A 21,899-nucleotide genomic window follows, 5' to 3' on the forward strand; every position below is an offset into this window, starting at 1 on the left:
ATTGTATGCAACCACTCCAGTAAAACAGTAACATTAATTACTGATTACTTGGCAGCAGCGGTGGCATGTTGCCGCTTTGAGCGTTTTGGAAACTGCCCAAGGTAACAAGTGCTGCTGCTGACTGACCACGTGGCAGATAAAGGTGACCCCGGGGGATTGATTCGTTGCCACGTAATTATTTCTGCGTACGCTACTGATAATCAAAGGGCAGTCACTCAAAACACACACATTACTCGAAAAAGGTTATCTCGGTTAATTGAACCACAAACATGATTGAGAGTATAAAATGGCGGCGGGACTCAGCCTAGCATCCATTGCTGTGCGCAGACTCCGATAAAGCAACAATGGCCGCCAAGGTGTTCTTAGCAGCTCTCGCCCTGGCCATAGGAGCAGCCCGTGCAACTGGAAGCGCCCAACCAAATCTCTGTAAGTCTCTACATTTTACAGCACACCTTCGTTTTTCAATGTAAATAAATGAGCCAACTTTAAGGGGAAATTCCATCTTACTACAGCAGATGAGAATAGCCATGTCTTTTATTTGTTCTATTATTGAAAGCTTCCATTTTCAAATGCAGACGCAAAATTCAGGAGCATAAAAAAAGGTGTGTTTCTACAATTTTTACATCCGCAATGATACTTAGTTTAAAGACGTTGACAGGGCAGAGTCAATCTAATTGCAATATGCTGATAAAGTGATGGGTATAATTAAGCAAATAGGACAACAAAACGATATTTCAGTGCAAATGTAAAAAGAACGTACTTTCGATTACAGTGTTATGGTAAAGATTTGGGGTGACTGGGCAAGACATATTTTGAACAACTTTGACAATCATTGTTCATTTCCCACTATTTTAAGTCCACACGAGGCCACATAATCCTGAATATATGTTAACATTTCAGAAACAGAATCAAACAATAATATTTGTAATCTATCCTGTCCAGCGCCCCAATAATCTCTAGGATGAGACTGAGTAGAGACACAGAGTAAGAGGTAAAGGAAGAAAGAAAGAGAGAGGGATGCTGTCATAGAGAAATAGAAGAGACAGAGTTCTAATGGAGAGAGAGCTAACCTTCTTAGGGAGCCCTTGGAGGGCAGGGGCCCTGAACGATTGCCAGCTTTGCCCATGCCTTTAAATCAGGCGCTGGCCAAGTAAGCAAAAATGGGCACAGTCCCATAAATTCTAAGAGGGCGGCCCCCCCTTAGTGCCACATGATGGCACACGACGAGCCAGCCTCCCAGTGTTTGGGACCCTCGAGGGTCCCCCATGCCCACGTCACTGCCGGTTCGAAGGGGGCTTGGAAAATCCCGGGGCCCAACTAGTTGTCGGAGGGGCTGGTCCTTGGGCTTTATGTCTCCGTTCACTCTGACCCCCTATGTGGGGTGACTAGGCCTGCCACAGACTAGGGTGTGAGGAATGGCGCCGCTCGCGCCGACACGTCTGTGGACAGAGGAGGCTCTAGGCGAGGAGCAAGCTGTGGTGAATCGCGGGCGGGCTGCATTTATTAGTGTGCAGGACGGGAAATTCACTGGTCGAGGCATTATAGAGTAAAGGCCGCATGTCCCGGAGTCCAAGGTGGATAATCTGTTGGTAAGAGCTACTCGTGCGTGTGCAGGAGCGGCGCGGGGGCTTTGGTGCGGTCTGCACCCAGGTCGCACCTACACGTCGATAATCACAGGGACATGCCTAGTGTTGGGGCGGAGGCTATAGGTTGATCTCTTGCCATGTATGACACTGGATGCCAACTGACTTGTGAACTGGCTTTTCGGGACTTAGTCGTCCTTGCGGTCTCGCCGATGCGTTTTGTCCTGCTCAGAGTGTGTGGTGTCTGAGGCGTCGGTGATTCATGCGGCGCGTCTGCCACCCACACCCCATTTGAGGGGCAGTGTTATTTGCCTGGGTTCCGCATGTCTACCAGGATCTGGCAGAGTCAAGGCTTTCTTGCGGGAACCAGGGTGAAAGTTCTTTAAACCTTGAGGACGTAGGGTGGGGGCTGGAAGTGCGCGTATCTGGTGTAGCTGCTCAGTGCATTATTATGCCTGTTAGTAAAGGGCTGGGTGTAAGCACGTGAGAACTGGGGTGCCAAGAACTTCTGTTTTGGGTGGGTTTGAGGGCACGAGTGCCTCACTTGATGCAATGTTCTTTGTCACCACTGAACCCCCCCCTCCGCGCACTGTTTTTTATCTACGACGGGTGGGTCTGGACATGCTGTCAAGATTCAGCATGTTCTCGACATTGCGGGCATTCAGTAGGCGGTGAGTGCAGAACAGGGCTGCCTGGGTTCCCTGGGCCATTTCAAGGCAGTGGCTGCGGCCACCAGAGTGCCGCCTGTTCTCCCTACTTGTGGGGCAGGAGACTAAGCTGTTGGTTGGGGGCCCGCAGACTGTTTTGGTATAACGGGAATTGCGGGTATAAATGTTGCTAACCGCGAGATGACAGAGTGTTCGGTAGGGGACTGTTAGCTGCCCTGGGACCGAGCGGGCGCGCCCTGCTCCTCACGCCTCTGGTACCGCTGTGCAGCCAGCCGGCACGGGACTCCTGCTGGGCCTGGCAGTTGGTTTGGTCGGTGTTGCGGGAGGGGCTGTGCAGGAGGAACGCTCCTCCCTGCAACCATGAGGGCTGTGAGAGTTCCGGGGGTCCGGTGGGTGCTCGGGGTTACAGTTGCACATGTGTGTCGGTGCCCTGCTGTTTCCCGCACCTGAGCCCAACCCAGGTTTACCTGTTCCGCGACGGGGGCGGGGGTGCAGTTCGGAGACCCCGGTTACGCTTCAGTGGCCCGAGAGAATTGGCTTCCCGCCAACCCCTCCCAACCCCCCCCATGGGGGAGGCGGGCACGGCTGATGTTTGGAGCATAGGTCGCCTCCGGTTGTGTGTCTCCTGGGGCTCTGCTCTTAAGGGGCTTATGCTTTATGCTAATGTTGTTTGTTCCATTCCTGCAACAGTTCTCTCATGTAACGTAACTGGTTCTATTGTACACAGCTCTGACACCTTCGGGTAAAGTCCGCCCTTTATAAAAATGCATTAAATAAAAAATTAAAAAATAAATAAATAAATGGTTATATGCACTTTGAGAGCCACCTAGTGTCTCGTCCTGTCTTAAACAATTTGTAATACAGTGCAAATGTTGACTGACCGGGTCCTCCCCCCCTTCGCTATCTTGCCTTGTCCCTGAGTCATGCTGGCTGCTGCTTGTTGCTGGTCCCGAGGTACCAGTGCGGCACATGAGGAGGCATTGGGACAGAGTGGAACCCTCCCCCTCTTAGCCAGCGCTTAGTGGGCAGAGCGCTTCGCGTATTGACACGTGAGCCTGGAGTCCGCACCCAGGTGCGGTTATGTAATATAATTAGGTTATTTATTTAAGTTATTACAAACCCTCCAATGTCTAGGTCTGGGTCTATATGAACCCCTAGTTCGGGCTATTCAAAGGGCGGCGGTTCTGGGAGAGCGGGGCATGAACAAGTCCCCTGCTCCCCTCCCTAAGGGTGTCACCCCGACTTCCCGGTTTGGGAGCCTGAGGTCAGGGGAGTTGGGTAGGGCTAATGGTACATCCAGTGCCTCTGGTGGAACAGGACAATGAGCCGAAGCTTGACAATGCAGTCAAAATATACTATGCTGGTAATTTTGGATTATAAAATGGCTGCACAAAATGTACATTAACGACGAGGCGCACATGGCTGGTTGCCACCTCTCTTTTAAATGTTATAATGTTTGTTTACATGTTATCACATACTGATGTCCATTTGAAATGAGTTATTTGTTTGTTTCACGTACAAATAACTCAAGCGGTTACAGTTTGGCACTGGGAAGAACAAAGTTGCCGTAACAAAGTTGCTGGTTCAATCTCCAGGTGGGCCATGTAGTACTACGCGACTGGTCTTTATTGGGATGTTTTTAAAAGATCTAAAGTTGCTTAATTGAGAGCAGTAAGAAGTTATTGACGCGACTCACTTGCCTACTGCCCCACGTACCTCAAGGGATTAGAGTTCACAATGTTCACTGTTCACCAATACTGATTCACTTTATGATTCTGGCCAGGCTTCTGGGATGTTGCAAGCTTTATGCTGCAGCAGGCTGCAGTCGTAAAGTGTGTTCAGTAACTTCACAAGAAGAGGGTGAATGTTTAGACACAATGTTAGAGCAACCAAGACTGTAGAGTGGTATAATCGGATTCCTGGTTCATGGTGGGCAGATTACACATGTCTAGGGCCCGCAGACTGGTGGTGATCAGGTCAAGGCCAGATGCCATAGGCGCCCAATGAAAGTTGTGTGGATATCTGCACCTCTCCTGCGACAGTCGCAGGCACCGCACTAGCAGGCCATGGTTCAGTGGATTTACAGCTCCGGTTCAGCTGTGCAAATCTTGCATATTAATGGGTTGTTTCAATTGGATGTATCAACTTATCACTGGCAGAGAAGAAAGCCTGCATCCAGTTACAGATGCTTTTATAAGGAATGCTTATGTGAAACATATTGTTATTTAATCTTCAGTTAATTGAAGCAGCACCTGGAGCAGTGACCCCTAGTTGCCTAAGCCTGCTCCCTATATGGGTTGTGTTCCCATATGGCACGTGCCAGGTTAGGGATAGGTGGCCTAGGCCTCTACCTAGACGTTAAGTACAGTGACACCAAGGGTAACAGGCAGGTACAAGATACAGCCCACAGTCATAGTGCTCGGGGAAAGAGTTGGCAAACTTTCTTCACAATGCGGTAAGGACAGGGATGAAACACATGGAGAGCCAATGGCTCTTCGAGAGAGTAGGCCTTTCTTTAAGGATGTAGCAGGTCCCATACTAGACTTCAAGGGAACATACACCTAGGCTAACCTTGACAGTGCAGGCACAGCTACACCTGGAGCACGGAAAAGCAGAGTCAGGGGCTGGTTTACATACCTCAAAAGTGTAGCTGAGGATTTAATGCATGATTTCTGCTGGGCTGTGCGTTTTCTAGTTATAAAGTTACTTGCAGTGGAAGGCTAGCATGTCCAGGGATAACAAAGCGGACTAGGGCTATTGCAGGTTTACACACCCAGGGCCAGTGGTCAGCAGGTAGGTTTACCTGGGTCAGGACTACAGGTAAGCCTGTGGGGCTGTTAGTGACCACCAATAGGGGCAGTGACTGCTATAGTGGCGACTATACAAACATTGCCTCAAACCAGAGTTGACACCAGACTGGTGTGCACCAGGGCTGAGCATTCAAATTGGGTTGTGCAAAGGTCTGGTCCACCTCAAAAAGGCAGTTGCTCGCTGGACCAAGGGGTAGGTTACAGGTTGCTTTAGTGTACAGCATTCCTTGCCATAGCCATTGAGATAGGCCGGTTTAGGTAGCTGATGGCTAACAGGGTTGCACTGTCCCTTAGTTGGGAGAAAACAAGGTATTAAAGCACTGAAGGGTACTATGTCTTAAGAAAGTTGGCATCTCCATTCCTCAAGGGAAGGCAGGTAACTGTATATAGGGTGCTTTTGGCATATACGAGCGGAAGGGGACAGTGCCAGGAGCGGTGTGAGCTCTGAAGTTAGCTATAGGCAAGCATGCGTGGTCACTCCATACATGTGTGAGCTGTGAGTCCAGGGTGGAGGAGAAAGAAGGGTTCGGCGCATCCATGGCAACGGCTAATCGGACTCAGCGTGTAGTCAGTTTAAGGAGCAGGTAAATTTCTACTGCTAGTGCGGTACACAGTTATCAATTTGGACCTCCGAATTTAGGGAGTCACCAGGTTCATGGGTAAACAAGGGCTTAGACACACCCCAGTTGTAAGGCATGTGTTGCAAGCAGGCAACAAGTAGTGAAGGCATGATTAATTATGTCAGGCAATGCAGGCCCTGACAGGCGCTTTTGCAGTCATTTTTCTGCAGGGGCAGCAAACCCAGCGGTCGGGCAGGCTTGTCTGCTGAGCCCATCATGCAGAGGGCGATGGGAATTGTTCCACCTGCATGATGTTTTAAAGGTACATCCGCCTGTAGCCACCTGGGAAGTTGCCGGAAGACAGGTTATGGGTATTGTGTCCAGGTGGATTTTGAGTATACCACAGGCACCCCCGAGGCACCTGAGTTGATGGGGTGCAGTGTTATAGGGTAAATTGGGTGCAAAAGAGTAGTTGTTTAGAAAGGGTGCAGGGCTCAACAAAGAGTGTGAGCAACCCAGAATTGCTTTATTTTGCCAGGATCAAAGGTTGGGGTGTATGGCCTTTCGTCCATCTGGAGGGTGGCACAATGGGCGGCATGCAGGAAACAGGGGCATGGGTCGGTTCCACCACTGAGTTATTCGGTTGGGGGGGCCTATGATTGCCCTGGAACAGATTGCTGAAGATAGTGGCATCACAGACCGGGGGTGTCTGCCCTCTTAACAGTGGGACATACACTGGGGAGGCATGAGTTAACTTCGCTGGGTAGGAAGGCACTGCTGTAAGAATTAAAGTCCTCCATGGGTAAGATGAGCAGCTAATTGGGAGGCATTGACTTATATAGTTCAGGGATAACCCCCGTTTAGTATGGCGAGGATCACAGTCAGGGGAGGCCAGGAATTCTTGCGCAGGACAGTTAAGAGTTCCATGGGTAAATTCACTGAACAAAGGGTGTTTACCTTTATCGGGCATGGGTTTTAGCATGCCAAGTCCACAGGGTGTTTTGATTAAGATGGGGTTCACCTGTCCAGGGTGAGCAGGGGACCTTGTACCTAGAAGAGAGGCCTGGGAATCAGCAGGATGTAGGTAAAGATGCCTACCTTGGTGGGGGGCCCTGGGGTGACAGTGGCCACACCCAGTGCTGTGGCGGAGTTACAGAGCGATCCAGAGGCTGTAAGGTACAGGAGGGTACCCTCTGCAGGAGCACTGTAAGGGTGCTAAAGCCAAATATCCCCAGGAAGGTCCTCACGTTGGATCCTGGAGGAGTGACGGCACCCCGTTAGTCCTACGGGCAGTTGTGGACCTGAGCAACCGGGGGTTGCCTGTAACGCTCCGTCCCCCTTAGCTGGGGAGGCGTGAGTAAGGGTTGGACTGGCAGTCCACCGGTGGGAGGGGCTATGTGGGAGGGGCTATCCCCTCCCCCAAATCTAACAAACACCAGTTGGCTTTGGCCACGGTGTATGTTGGCTCATCAGGTGGGCAGACGGCGAGGGGCTGCCTGCCCTGGGATCGCCTGTAAGATAACCCACCATGTTGGAATATTTGTTATGCAAATAAACCTGCAGCAATTTTCTCCACTAAGAATGAGTCTTGTCTGATTATTTCTCTAAATTATTGCTGTGTGAGGAATGGGGAGTGTTGCCGATATTGGCACTAAGGGTGGGGGAAAACAAACATAGAAAATGGAACATTTTTTAATGGGAAAGCTCAGATAAAAAAAAAAAACCAGAGGTTGGGAGGGAATGAAGGAGCAAATGGGGGGAGTGAGTGCCTGAACAGAGGATACAACTTTGTACGAAAGCAATACTGAATGGGGGAGAAGCACACGTGGAGAGAGAAACATTGCAGAGAGAGAAGAGCGTGACGTGGGGTGAAGGATAGGAGAGAGCAAGAAGCACACCATATTGACAGCAACAGGGAGCGGGAGAAGAAGCACACAAGGGCAAGGACACAGAGCATTGAGAGTGGGGAAGTAGTACAAAAGAAAGACACAGAACTAGGAGGTTGGGCAGCTGAAAGACAGAAGACACACAGCGAGATAGTAAGGAAGCTAGGCTCCATGGGAAGAACAAACATAAGATGAACAAACTGGAATAAGGAAATACAACGAGTAAAAGCAAGCTAATGAGAGTAACAATAAAGCCAACCAATGGTATCAATGGTCAGGCTTTAAACCTCTGTAAGTCCCTGTTCAGCTCATTCTAAGTCTTTTGCACCCAGACTAATGACTATGACTGGTAGGCGCGGCCTAAACAGGCAGAAGCCAGCAAAATCCACTGTCTCTTGCAGTAGCAGAATTCAGGAAATTGTTGAGATTTTCAGGCATCTCAAGAAACTGAAGACGTGCCTTTGAGGGAGCATGATGCCACAGAGTCATACTGAATGCCATGCTATCCTGCAGAGTATCACAGAGTAGACATATTAGGTACGGCAATGTCATGGAACCAAGCAACATTCTTGGGTGTCCCCTTTCTTCGGTAGCTCATACTTTGACTACCTTAGAAATTCTTTTGAGAGAAAACGTTCTCACTCTTATAGCATACTCAACTTACTCTTTCTTTGCAACTACTCATAGTTAGTAATACGTGCCCTGTAGTACCTGCTTGATTAACTATATCTCCCCGTAAAGCAACATATAAATAGAGAGGACAGTAGGAAAAGGAGCAACCTTTAACTAAAATAAGCCTATCCATGGAGTTCCTCAGGGGACATTTCTGTGACTGGCATGGCATTCACAAACGATGAGGGCGTTGGAATCTATAGCTCTCTTGTTAACCGGGGATGACGCCATGTTGTTGAAAGTTAGGAGCAGCACAAAAGGTGCGGAAGAGCCACAATAAATGCAGAAAAAATGCAATATTTGGAAATATTAGTACAGAGCTGCATTTCTTAGAACACACCAATCAAATCTATAAGCAGAGACTGGTAATAAATAGTGGGATTGTATTAATTTGGCATTGTAGATCTTTAAAATAATGTATTCATTTATGTGCTCATGCATCATTACAATACAGAACGTACATTGGCTGATTGTTTCAAATAGAATAAAAATCGGATTAAAAAAAGAGACAATTTTAACTGTGAAAAGGGTAAATGGAAGAGAACGTGGTGGCTTTCCATAAATAATGGGGGCAAATTGCAAGCAAGAATGACTCATTGATAGAACGAAATTGTTACTGAAAAAGCTGCTTAAGACTTTATAAATTAACTAGCAGCCCGTCCCGACGTTTTCCGGGTATGAATTGCTGCCAGCCAGTAGTATATTGTTTTGTAGGATTTCGTTTTGATAGCATTTCTTATCTGTGACAGGCCTGTGAAACGCTCCGATTCACAGTGCACTGCTGATGCACTTAAGAGTGCGCGTTCAGTAGTGTGTGACCTCGAGTTTCCCTACTTTATTTTTCCTTGCAATATTATATAGCGCGAACTCGACAACATGGCATGAGCACAATTTACATTACAGAAGAATACATTCATTTGTGGTAGGCACGGGGAGATAAAGTGATGTGCCTGAAATCACAGGATGTTGAGCTGATGCCGAGATTCGAAAGTAGCTCCCCAGCTCTAAAGTTCGCAATTCTAGAACTTGTGGCGGGAGGTGTGTCTAAAAGTGTATGTCGGTGCTGGCTATCAATGAGAGAGACCTGTGCATTTTTCAAATGGGTGGTGAAAAAATATTAGTATGTTGCTGGAGATGTGGGCCGCCGTGCCACCAATGTACTTACCAGGGGAGGGTAAACACCCATTATTCCGCAACTTTCTTTCCGCATACCATCACTCCGCATACTTTCATTACGAAAGTACCATGACTCCCAATGCCATTATTACGCATGGCATTACATTTTATATGCTTTTACCACGCATACATTTACAACGAAATTCGTTTTAAATGCATGAATGGTAAAATCATGGTTTTTTTTAATGTTTGGATAAGGTAAGTATGGGTATAGGGGTATATGTTTTGGGGTACTGAGGTATATGTTTTGGGGTGTTTGGGTATTTTAAGGGTTCAGATATAGTTTTGGGTTATGGGGTGCAGGGGTAGGTTTACGGATAGGTATGGGTTTTGGGGTACAGGGGTATTTTTAGGGTTCAGGGCTAGGTTAGGGTTTTGGGGTATAGGGGTATTTTTAGGGTTCAGGGGTAGGTTTGGGTTCTTGGGAACAGGGGTATTTTAAGGGTTCTGGGCTAAGTTTGGGTTTTGGTGTACAGGGGTATTTTAGGGTTCAGGGGTAGGTTTGGGGTACAGGGTTATTTTTAGGTTTCAGGGCTAGGTTTGGGTTTGGGGTACAGGGGTATTTTTAGGGTTTGGGGTAGGTTTGGGTTTAGGGGTACAGGGGTATTTTAAGGGTTCAGGGCTAGGTTTGGGTTTTGGGGTACAAGGGTATTTTAGGGTTCAGGGGTAGGTTTGGGGTACAGGGTTATTTTTAGTATTCAGGGCTAGGTTTGGGTTTTGGGGTACAGGGGTATTTTTAGGGTTCAGGGGTAGGTTTGGGTTCAGGGGTACAGGGGTATTTTAAGGGTTCAGGGCTAGGTTTGGGTTTTGGGGTACAAGGGTATTTTAGGGTTTAGGGGTAAGTTTGGGTTTTGGGGTACAGTGGTATTTTTAGGGTTCAGGGCTAGGTTTGGGGTTTGGGGTACAGGGGTATTTTTAGGGTTCAGGGGTTGGTTTGGGTTTTGAGGTACAGGGGTATTTATAGGGTTCAGGGCTAGGTTTGGGTTTTGGGGTACAAGGGTATTTTAGGGTTTAGGGGTAAGTTTGGGTTTTGGGGTACAGTGGTATTTTTAGGGTTCAGGGCTAGGTTTGGGGTTTGGGGTACAGGGGTATTTTTAGGGTTCAGGGGCTGGTTTGGGTTTTGAGGTACAGGGGTATTTATAGGGTTCAGGGCTAGGTTTGGGTTTAGAGGTACAGGGTATATTTATTGGGTTAAGATGGGTTAGTGTTTAAGGGTGTTGGGGTATTTCAAGGAGTAAGGGTGGGTTATGATTATGAGGTGCAGGGGTATTTAAAGGAAGCAGGGTGGGATTAGCACACAATATGAGACATGGCATGAAGGGCAGAACGTACCACACGCCCCCAGCACACGCCCACAGCACAATGCAGACACGCCCACTAGGGACTACTTTGCTGGCACGGTTCTTTTCCCTTTTAAATGTATATGGTGGGCGTCTGCATAGCGGATGTATGACATCACAACGCATGCTTTTACATCGCATGCTTTTACAACGCATAGTGTTGAGGGGTGCTGGATAGTGAATAGTTTAATTTACTATTCCAACTCCAGTCCCCGTGGTCCTCCTTGGTTCATCCTAGGTTGCATGGCCCAAACAGAAAGGCTTTCATTTACATTAATATGTAAATTATTATATTGTTAATATTTATTTTCGAGTTAAAAACATTTCCCCTATGCTTTACAAAATGAACTATCCACTGTCAGGTTGGAGATATTTGCATGGTAAAGTATATAAAAAACGTTTTTATTTAACTAGAAAATAAATAATGAAAATGTTATTTTAAATATTAATGTAAATTCATTTTATATATCTACTTCACATGTAGAGCAAAGTAAAAAAAAAATGAGGCAGCAATATTACATTCCTATTGAATCCAAACTTGAATTAATGTAAACATATATAATGACATTAAAATTGTTTCTAAAGTTTAAATAAAATAATGGATTCCTACCTAAAGATTTTTTTTTAATGTGCATTAAGAATGATTAAAAGTGATGTATACAATTATTTTATATTATTGCAATTATTTTAATATGCTACATTATTTTTAAAATTCAAAATACATTACACTATTTTATGATCAAATAATACATTTATACTATTGCTAGATATTTGTAACATTAATTTATATTTATTTATATGCTTCATTATTTTATATAGTTTAATTTAGCAATATATCATATGGTGTAGATAGCTCAATTATTTTTAAAGTGAAGTTGTAAAACCAGTGGTTGGCCATGTGTACTGCTGGACTTACTGTTTATATATTTTGTAACTTAAAGTCGGATTTTGTGAATATAAATTGCAGGAAAATTATACAAAAGTGAAAAAGTAGTCACAAGTGTAAGAGACCTTTGTGAATCAGGCACATCAAGCTCGATTCACAATGGTAATTTACACTTTTAAGAAAGATTACACTTTTTAATAAGTTTACTACTTTTTGGCTATTCACAAAATCTGAGTGTAAATTTGCTCCCAAAGAGTAACTTACATCTCTCCACGAAATTGAAGGACCAGTGTCTATACACTTTTGAGTAAGTTTACAATTTTTTAGGTATTCACAAAATCAGAGTATAAATTTCTCTTTTGGAGTAAATTAACACTCACATTTTGTGAATGGCCAAACATTACTACACTTATTCAAAAGTGAAAATGATTCAAAAGTGTACGTTTCCTTTGTGTCGTAGAAGTACATAAGTAATGAGAACCACTATACAGGGGAATGCCAACCCAAAATTTAAGCCATCAGCCATTCTGGCATTACGGGAACGTCCATGTGAGACTTCGAATACCTGAAAGAATTTAACAAAATTACATTTACTGATTAAAATATCTACTTGGTCTTCAACAGATAGGTGTGGGATTGAACCAAAATTAAGAGACAACTGTGGCTACTCAGGCATCAGCGCAGAGGAGTGCATTAACAAAGGTTGCTGCTATGATTCCAGTGATCCTGACAGCATCTGGTGCTTTAACCCTCTCCAACTCCAAGGTAAGGTGTCATGCGCAGTGGTCCTGGCCTGTTTTGATGCAACTACAGCACCCACAGTTTGTTAACTGCGAGTGTCCAAGTCACTTATTCCTTCATTTCAAAATATCTGCTGCTCTGGTATTGTATTGTATTGTATTGTATTGTATTGTATTGTATTGTATATGGCATTTATAAAGTGCAAAAAACACCCTACGGGTTCCCTGGTGATGCATTCATATAATGAAAAGATGTCCACAATACGTCCTTCTATATATAAGTATGCCTCCCCAGGCCAGGTGGGCAGTATTGTTTGTATTTCTTGTGCACACAAAGAGAAGAACATTCTTTTGATGCTGGGGTGGTTGGATGAGGTTTGTCAGTTCCCAATCATTTCTGCACACAGGCCAACTCACAAATGATGCAGCACAGTGCTCACTTATGGAATATTACATTGTGTGTGATATCACTGGTGCCATCAGCAGTGTATCGGCAGGACGCCCAGGCATTCCCTTGTCACCTCCCAGGTGGCTGAGCAAGATCATATTAATAGATGGGACTGTGAGAGGTGTCAAGGGCTGCTATCTTCCCCCCCCTGCTTATCTTTAGCTATGCCCACCAGCCCAATCCCTTTTTTTGGAGGTAGGAAAGGGAGAGAGATATGTAGGAGAAGTTTGGGGAGAAGAAGTGACTTTCCTTTCCACCATCCACCCCACTCCACTAAAAGAGGAAATTAACTAGGTGGTGGGGATTGGAAGTGGAAGAACTTGGATTGTTCCATGCTTTTCCCCTCCTAATTCCTTCTTACTGGTTCACAAGACAGCACTTGGCTCCTTGCCTAGGCACTGACACATAGTCACATCCTCTCAAAATGCGTCTCTCTCCATGATCAACCTCATAAAAGAAAGACACTTTGTCTCTATGCCCTAGCAAGAAGCCAAGTGATATAGGGATTAGAGCCTCCTTGATCCTCCGGTAGCTGTCTCGTTGATTTACTCACAGGTGCCACTGAATTGTCAGGTGAGAGTGTTGTGCACCGCTCTTGAGCAGTTATCCTTCCCAAGAAGTGCTGATTTCAGTTGTGTGAGCACTACAGGCTTCATCTTGAATACTCCTCTGCACATCTCTTTATTAGATAGATATGAAATGTAATCAATGTATATACCACATTAATTATGGGCGAGACTCCATAAGAAAACATTGGTTGAAATGTATTAAATTCCTCAGATTTTAAGATATAATATTATGCTGCTCCCAATCTATATTCTGTCTAAATGATAAACTCTTGTTTCTAAGATTGATATGACACACTGATACATTGAACATACAAATAAAATCAGATTGGAGTAAGAAAGTGCGTGATGCAATGTGATGTAATCTATGACTTTTTTTATTGTCAGAATTTGAGTGCCAGGCTCAGGATCCACACACAAGAGTAAACTGCGGCTATCCAGGCATCAGCACCCAGGACTGCAGGGTCAACGGATGCTGCTTCGATTCCAGTGTTGCTGATGTGATCTGGTGCTTCCAGCCCACCATGCAATCAGGTAATATATACACCTATGGAAGATCATATCTGTGTGCGCTGGCACTCCAAAAGTAGGGCACTGAATGTGCACCGAATGCAATAAGGGCCCTTTTATGAGTATGGCGGTCCACAGGACGCCCGACCACCACCACACTCTGGGCCGCCTGCAGTATTCAGAGTGTGGCGGTCAGACTGCCACAGGACCGCTGCAACCACCGGGGATCGAGGATCCTGCGGCGGTCGTGCAGCGGTCGGAGACAGGAATATAATTTGGCAGTGTCGCAGCGGTACCGCAAGCATATTCTGAGTGGCTTCTTCATTGCCCTATTAAGGGCGATGAGCCTGACATGAAAAGGGTGGTGGAGAGGTAACTAAGGGAGCCCAAACAGGGCCCCTTGCCATGTCTGGTCCTGTACCCCCATTGGAATTGCCTCCCGTTGGAATTGCCTCCCGTTTCCTGCACAGAGTGGCATGCATAGCATGGTGCATGCCACCCCATTCAGGAATGCGCAGTTGGTGCTCTGATGGCAGCGGTCTGCCTGTTAGGCTCCACATCAGCCTAACAGACTGGCACCGTCAGACCGCCACAACACAGCCTGCCAGATCAGATTTTAAATCTTAATCTGGCGGGCTCACCACAGCTTTGGCGTTCCTCCAGTGGAAGGCATGGTGGCGGCACTGCTGGTTTACTTCCAAAATCATAATGAGGCCCTAAGACAAGTGTCTTCCCTGAAATATAGTGAAGGGATTTTGAATGCATGTTTGAAATGAATAAGAAGTGAAAAATTATATAAAGAATTTTTAGTTTTGGGTCCAATTCCCGGTCAGATTCCACTAGTAATTTCTCTTTTTCCGCTGAATTTCACCCAGAGATGTTGGTGTCTCTAAGCAGCCGAAATCTCTGTGTAAAATGTCCTAGGTTTGCAGTCAAGACGTGGATCTTGCAATTTTAATTGGGCTGGTAGTGTAAGTAAACAGTCTAATCAGAATTAATTCATAACGCAAAATTGGCAAGAAGTTAGGGAGAGTCTGGGAAAGATTGTAGAAACTAGAATTCAGTCTAGTGTGGACCGGTCACCTGCCTAATGTTTTTCACTCTCAAAACTTCTTTTATTGGATTTTCGCATTACAGATACATTGAATATCATTGTAGGTGCTTTACATGTCACCGCATCATCCAGGGTTGAGTTATACGCTCAATGAAGTACTTTAGGTTCTCATACCGTTTGTAATTGCAACTGCATTTAGCCCCTTACCTGAGCTGTAGGTAGTCGAGGTAACTATGAAAAAGCAAGTTATCATGCATCAAACTAACAACAGGATAACAACATTTTGAACTATGAAACCAGCCCTGTGAGAGTGAAGGTGGTACAAGGGATAAAGCCACAGTCACAGTGAGAGTTATAGATTTTGTGAGGAGTTAGATGTTTGATCATGCTCAATTTTCTAGGGCTAAGTTTCCCCTCGCTTGGTGTGTTATAACGTGAGAGGTGCAGGCTATAACTAGGCATTATTGCGTGGGGGAAGAGTTTCAGGGGTTATCCGACTGTTCTGCATCCCACCTCAGTAGCTGTCCATCCTTCCCTATTTCTGGCAGATCATCCAGTACGTGTGTCCATGATTCAGACCAGCTTACTAGTCAATCACTTATTAGTGCTGCATTCTCACAGCTAGCCCACTTTTGGAGTTATGAGACCCAAATCCTAATCCTGGGGCCCTTTGGGGGCTTCCAGGCCATTATCAACTGGCATTTAGCAAGGATTAAGGCCATATCGGCACACCTGTTAGTGACTGCACCTGTTTTAGGATGAGGAAACAAACCCAGGAAGCAGGTTTCAGGTGATGTAGGCCGCAGGCATTCTATGGCCATCAATAGCGCTCCCATCACTTTGTTCCAGTAGGGAGTGGGGATTGGGCACTCACAAACCATATGGAGAAATGCAGCGTTCATTCACATGTAATGATATTAGATTCACCCTTTTTGGATGTGACGTACGTGCTATGGAGAAAGTAAAATTGAATGATTTTAAATCACACATTGGCCCAATCTGCTTCACCTTTGGGAAGTCCTAAGTCTGTCTCCCATTTGTCCTGCAATGGCTGGAGACCTGTTTTTGCTTGACCTGGTAGAAGCCTGTTAGCAGTGAGGTTGCATGGTGCCACCCGGAGATCTCACAAATGCACGGCATGCCCAGGTTGACCTTCGGTTCAGTCAAAACTGTGCACCACCACTGCTGGATCCCTACCACCAGCATACCATGAAATTGAAAGTGCAGTGCAGGAATCCCATATTAGTTCTGCAGCTGGTCAAAATCTGCTATCATGTTGTTTATATATAAATCACCCACCCTTGTGAGATCAAGCGCAGGCCAGGAAATATATGACGTTACAGCGCGGTGTTTCCACCGCAATGTCTTTACAACGCAAGCATTACAAGGCAAGTTGTTACAACGACTTGAGCTAGAGGCGCTGGATTTAGGAATAGTATGATTTACTATTCCAACTTCAGTCTACGTACAGTTGGGAAGGTGTTGGAATAGTAAATCATACTAGAGCGCCATCCAGCCCAAGTCATTGTAATGACTTGCGTTGTAATACCCAGATATTGTAAAGGTATTGCAGTGTAAACACCGCAATGTAAACTAGGTTTCCCATAGGGAACACATGTTTTTGATTGCTGCAGTGCATGTTGCCAGGCATATCTAAAAGATGCTGTTAGGATAACTTTCATCCGCTCTTGAGGTGGGCCCTTGGGGCCAGTAATCGGTGCATGAAAGTGATCTGGGAGGGGGGGGGGGGGCAGTCAGGAGCTTCTCCCTGTCTATCTCCTCAACAATTTCAACAATTCTCCCACCAGTGCACTCCTCACTGCAGCTACACCTCCAGGTAATACAGTTCGAAGTAAAGGACGCTAGACCCCCCTGCGTTGGGAGCCATAGCTTCTCCAGTGCTATTCTTTTCCCTATATTAACTGCCATACTAGAACATCGATATCTCAGATCACCGCCTTAGGGGTCGGCACAGGTAGAGCCATAAAGTAATATAGAAAACTAGTGAGAATAGCATCTTGGTCAGGGCTATTCTTCCAATGACCAAAATTGGGAGCGTTAACAAAAACCTGATGGCTGGGCATAGTGCTTCCACTGCCACCTGTAGATTGCCTACAAGAAGTTGATCCACCATGTGACATATGCAGACCCCAAGATATTTGATCATGGTGGGTGTCCAACATAGCTTGTCTTCCATTGCTGCAGGGAAAGTCCCCTCCTCAGGTACCAACAACAATGCACAGGATTTTTGCCAATTGACTTTTAAGCGTGATAGTGCACTACATTGCACCAATGCATCAAAGGCTCCATGGATATCTGCCATAGTACCCCGAGTAACATGTCATCCGCATATAGTGAGAAATAAAGCATCGTCCTATTGATACAGAGACCTTGATATTGTGTTCCTTGGCAGATCACTCTGACAAGTTGCTCCAGGGCCAAGACAAGCAACATGGGAAAAGCGGACACCTCTGTTAGGTTAGCCCACCACCCTATAACTTTCTGAGATGACTGCACCAGTCTTTACTTGGGCTGTTGGGTTTGTGTAAAGTAGGTCCAGTCAATGAATCTACTTCCCAGTCCCATTCCCGTCATTGCTACATAAAGAAAATTCCAGAATAGGGAGTTAAAACCTTTCTGAGTGTCAAGTCCAGAGCCATAGCTGTTGGAGAAAACTATGCAGGGTAGCCCATCACCTGTATAAGCCGCTGGGTATTTTGAAAGGTATTGCCTGTGGGAATAAACCGCGCATGGTCTGGCTGGGCAAGACCCTGGATATGGAGTAGCAATCTATCTGCCAACATCCAGCTAAAACACGTGTATTCTACATTTAATAAAGAGAGGGGTCAATACAATTCAGACCTCTCTGCGTCACACCCCAGTTTTGGTAGTGCTGGGATTGGTGATTCTTGCATGCTGCCAGGGATTTCCATGGCCTCTCTAGTCGTATCAAATATTGTTGTGAGCCTGGGGACCAAGGGATCTGAGTAGGTTGCATTGAATTCAATTGGGACCATCTGCGCTTGGTACCTTTCCCAATGCCATTGCCTTAATCGCCTCCTTGACTCCTTTTTGTAGCTAGCTTCTCCCAATTACTCTACCTCCTGCACTTAGAAGCGTCCCATTTGTGGCTGGAGGATGTAATTGTGGAGCAGCTGTGCTCTACACTTTTTGCCCGGTTCCTATAATTGTTTATAGTGTTCTAAGAACACCTGATTAATCTCTCCTTGCGAGTAAACCACTTCCTCCTGTTCCATTCTAATGCTCAGTATTTAGGACCTCCTCTTTTCTGAGATAATGATCTAGGCTAATAAGTGGCTGGACTTATTATGCTCGGTGTGAGTCCTGGTGATGAAGGATCAATCATCATAATTCCTCAGTCGCTCAATTTTCAGGCACTGAAAGAGGTCTTCTTGTAACTGGATGTTTGCATGCAATTGTTCTCGGACCTCATTGTCGTTGCAACGCATTGCTCAGTAATACCATTTTAGAGGTGTCCCATTCTAACAGTCGGGAGAAGGCAGTTCCCTCAATCTCTTCAAAGTAGTGATCTCTAGTGTCTCCCGGCGTATTGCGGAAAAGTGAGTCCTCCAACAGCAACGTGTTAAGTTTCCATGTTGTGATTGATAGTCTAGTCCCGTCCCAAGCAAATGTTACCACAGTGGGTTGCGGACAGACTGGGTTCTGGTCAGGTATTCCGCTGATATGACCTTGTTCTGTAAGGGTGCGATGCATAGAACCTTATCTAAGTGCCCATATAGTGAGTGTATCCCCATTGAATATGAGTTTCAACTTCGTTGGGTATAGGAGTCAATATGTGTTCCATAAGCCTCAGGGTTGCACCCAGCTGCTCAAACCCTTGGCAGTTTTGTGCTTAAGGGCATTGGGCAGAAGGGGATATGATCTATCCAGAAATATGTCTGCTGCACAGTGAAAGTTCCCTCCCACAAGTAAAGGATAGTTGGAAAGTTTAACCAGCAAGAGGGTCAGTGAATCTCGCAAGGTGCATTGATCCACATCAGTGGTCGAAGTGGCGAAAAAAAGGTAGGGGAACTGTGGACGGAGACTCTGAGGGCGGAGATAACCCAAGGATTGGATCAGTGGGCGCAGTCAGAGGTGTGGCCATAATGTGCAAAACATCCCAATTGTTAGTATTTGTTTGGCTTTTCACTAGCCAGTTACAGCTTATTGTGTTATTTAATTCAAACCAATGGTTTAATATGAGTTATTGGCATTTAAATACATTAATAAAGTGGGATATATTTTCAATCAGACAATGTCCCAAATACGCTTAAAAGTGGAATCACAAGCCATTTGTCTCCGAGCCATACAGTTTCTGTCATTAGCACTTCTCCTCGATTCTTCCACAAGAGCAGTTCAAAGATGAATGGGAAATTTTCTAGTTTGCAAATGTGTTCAGGCCCGGACTGGCCGTTGAGGGCACCGGGCAATTCCCCGGTGGGCCGCATGGTTGGGGGCCGGTTTTGGGCCCCTGGGGCCGTTTTTGTTACAGGGCCGTTATGCTGCAAAAACGGCCCTGTAACAAAAACGGCCGAAAACCGGCCCTGTCACAGAGCGCGGTCGCACCTCTCCCCCCTCCCCTCTCCTCCCAGAGGATGGAGGGGGGCCGGCCGAGCACTTTGCCAGGGCCGGTTCTGGTTCCCAGTCCGGCCCTGAATGTGTTCTATATAATTATGGCTCTGCCATATTTGCCTCATAACACATCATCCACTGCATAATCTTATAGTTTTAACAAATCACTTTTGTAGCTCAAACTGATAAAAAGTTACTAAAAAACGTGACTCGTGTTGCTGCAAAGTGGACGGCCCTTTGCAAAGTTTGACTGATCCCCTATCTCACTGCTGCATTTGTGTGTTACACTGGTACTAATGAGGCAGAATCTTTACAGAGACTTAACGTGTGAAAATGTCAAAATAATAAAGTATAACAATATTGCATTATGCTGAAGCCTTTTTTTTGGCTGCATTATTTAGTCAACAATGCTGCATAATTCCAGTGACCACAGAGGAGGTAGCACATGTTAAAAGTGCTTGTGCATGAAGCAGCGAGACTGTGAAGTTTGCAAACTTAGTTTGGTGTGTGTGCAAATCCTGCATTGCCAATCCCTGGTGATTTGCACCTACTACTGCCGAAACAAGGCCAATGGCGGTACCAATGGGTGAGGCGGACTGGCTTCGAGGGCAGAGCCGACCTTAGAGCTGGTGGCTCCCCGTGCAACAATGTTTGTTGCTGCCCCCAATGACCACCTGTGCCGCGGACTTTCTCACTACCATGCTTTAAGAGTTCCCCTCATGTCTCCTTTACCTTAATCTTTCTCAGATGCATTTAATTTGATTTACAGCACCACTCATACCAGTGTATGGTGTCAGAGCACTTGACATCACAAACACTAAACAGAGACAATAATGTATATGTGTGTAAATCACTGTATAGGAAACGTTTGTTGGAAAGTGGGTTATTGGTAGGGGCAAATGTAGGTTTGCCACTGGCAATAAGGCCACTAACGCATGATAGGAACCAGCATAGGTCTTAGAAAATTATTCCTATGCTCAACCCTTGGTAAAGTGGCTGCGAGCAGACAGGCTTAACTTCAAAGACAGGTATGTAAAGCATTTAAAAACACCATTTCAGTAAATAATTAAGACACAATACAACAAAAAAAATCCCACTCCAATTTATAAAAATAGGTAATATTTTATCTTTTAAATGACACAAAACAAAAAAATCCATTGAAGGGAACCAGAGATATGAATCTTTAAAGATTAGTCCCTTCCTAGTGCTTAGAAACCAACAGTGCCCCTTTCAGCCATTTCTTTTTCTCTGCCAGGGACACACCTTTATAAATTGTTCTGAAGAATTTTCTCACCACTGTGGTGGGCCGCCTTCTTCAGCAAGCAGGGTCCAGTTAGAACACCTTGCTGGAGTTCTGCTTGCGGGTCCCAACGTATTCAACACACAATCCAAGGTTCTGGAATCTCCAAGAGGGTCCTTGAAATTGTGAAATTTCAATTCTGCCATCCACTTGAACAAAACCCTTACAAATCCACTGGTACTCCAGGCTTTGAATTCTTTGTGGGGCTATCCAGGTGAGCTCTGTTAACCTGTAGCTTGCAGGGAGTTCCACTCTAGTCTGTTGCAGCAAGGTAATCTACAGGGCTGCAGTTTCACTTGGTGCAGTCTTCAGAGGTCAAGCCTTAGATTTCCTTACAAAGCAAAATCTTTTCAGCAGGGCACTTCATGCTTCGGTAAGTTTCAAGCAGCTGATCTGGAGGGCTCTGCCCCTCTCAGATACTTATTCAAAATTCTCTGGGTCGAGCACCAGGTCACTGCTGACCAATGAGAGCAGTGCAACTCCTCATAGTTATGACTACATCCTGTAGAGTGTGGCATTAGTTTGTCCCAGAGTGCATCATTCTTACAAATATCTAATGGCTGATTTTCCAGCAAGGAGGTAAGAGCTGGCTAAACACACCCCCTGGGATGGCTTATTTCCATGGACTGTCCCCCTACCATCTGCACATACCTTCCTTAAGCCTAGCCCTGACTCTGGGTCAAGAGTGTCAGAGTGAAGCTGAACCCCGGCCTCCCCTCTGCCTTTGAAGAGCATAGTTTACGATGCCACCTCCTGGCCTGGCATTCCTATAGACCAGCACACTGCCCTCCCAGCAGCCTAGCTAATCCACTTAACTCTGACCAATCAGGGCAGACCACTGAAAGGCTGAATTTGGACTTTCAAACATGAAAGTCTCATAACTTCTTGTATGTACACTTTAGTAGAAATTCAACAATATAATATTGTTGGATTTACTACTCCCATTCTGGGAAGTCTTTGAATGGTCCAGCTAGTCCTCTCCTATTAATATTTATTAACCCTTTCGATGCTCATGACGAGCTCAGCTCGTCATGATGCACAGTTGAGCTGTGCTGATGACGAGCTGAGCTCGTCATAAAAAAAGTAAAATAGCAATTTCCAGCACAG

At 45.6% G+C, this 21,899-nt stretch overlaps 1 protein-coding gene across 1 annotated transcript in view; it reads left to right on the forward strand.

Moving 5' to 3' along the window:
* The first annotated feature begins 323 nt into the window (after positions 1-323).
* The window catches only part of LOC147698861 (uncharacterized), a 48,436-nt gene continuing 26,860 nt past the window's right edge, over positions 324-21,899 (forward strand). The window contains exons 1-3 of the mRNA XM_086935466.1: positions 324-426; positions 12,206-12,346; positions 13,723-13,869. Coding sequence (XP_086791592.1) covers positions 345-426; positions 12,206-12,346; positions 13,723-13,869 — 370 coding nt within the window. The 5' untranslated portion in view covers positions 324-344. The remainder of the gene's footprint in view (positions 427-12,205; positions 12,347-13,722; positions 13,870-21,899) is intronic.

This window comes from Lissotriton vulgaris, chromosome 8, assembly GCF_964263255.1.
Source record: "Lissotriton vulgaris chromosome 8, aLisVul1.2, whole genome shotgun sequence".
Lineage (NCBI taxonomy): Eukaryota > Metazoa > Chordata > Amphibia > Caudata > Salamandridae > Lissotriton > Lissotriton vulgaris.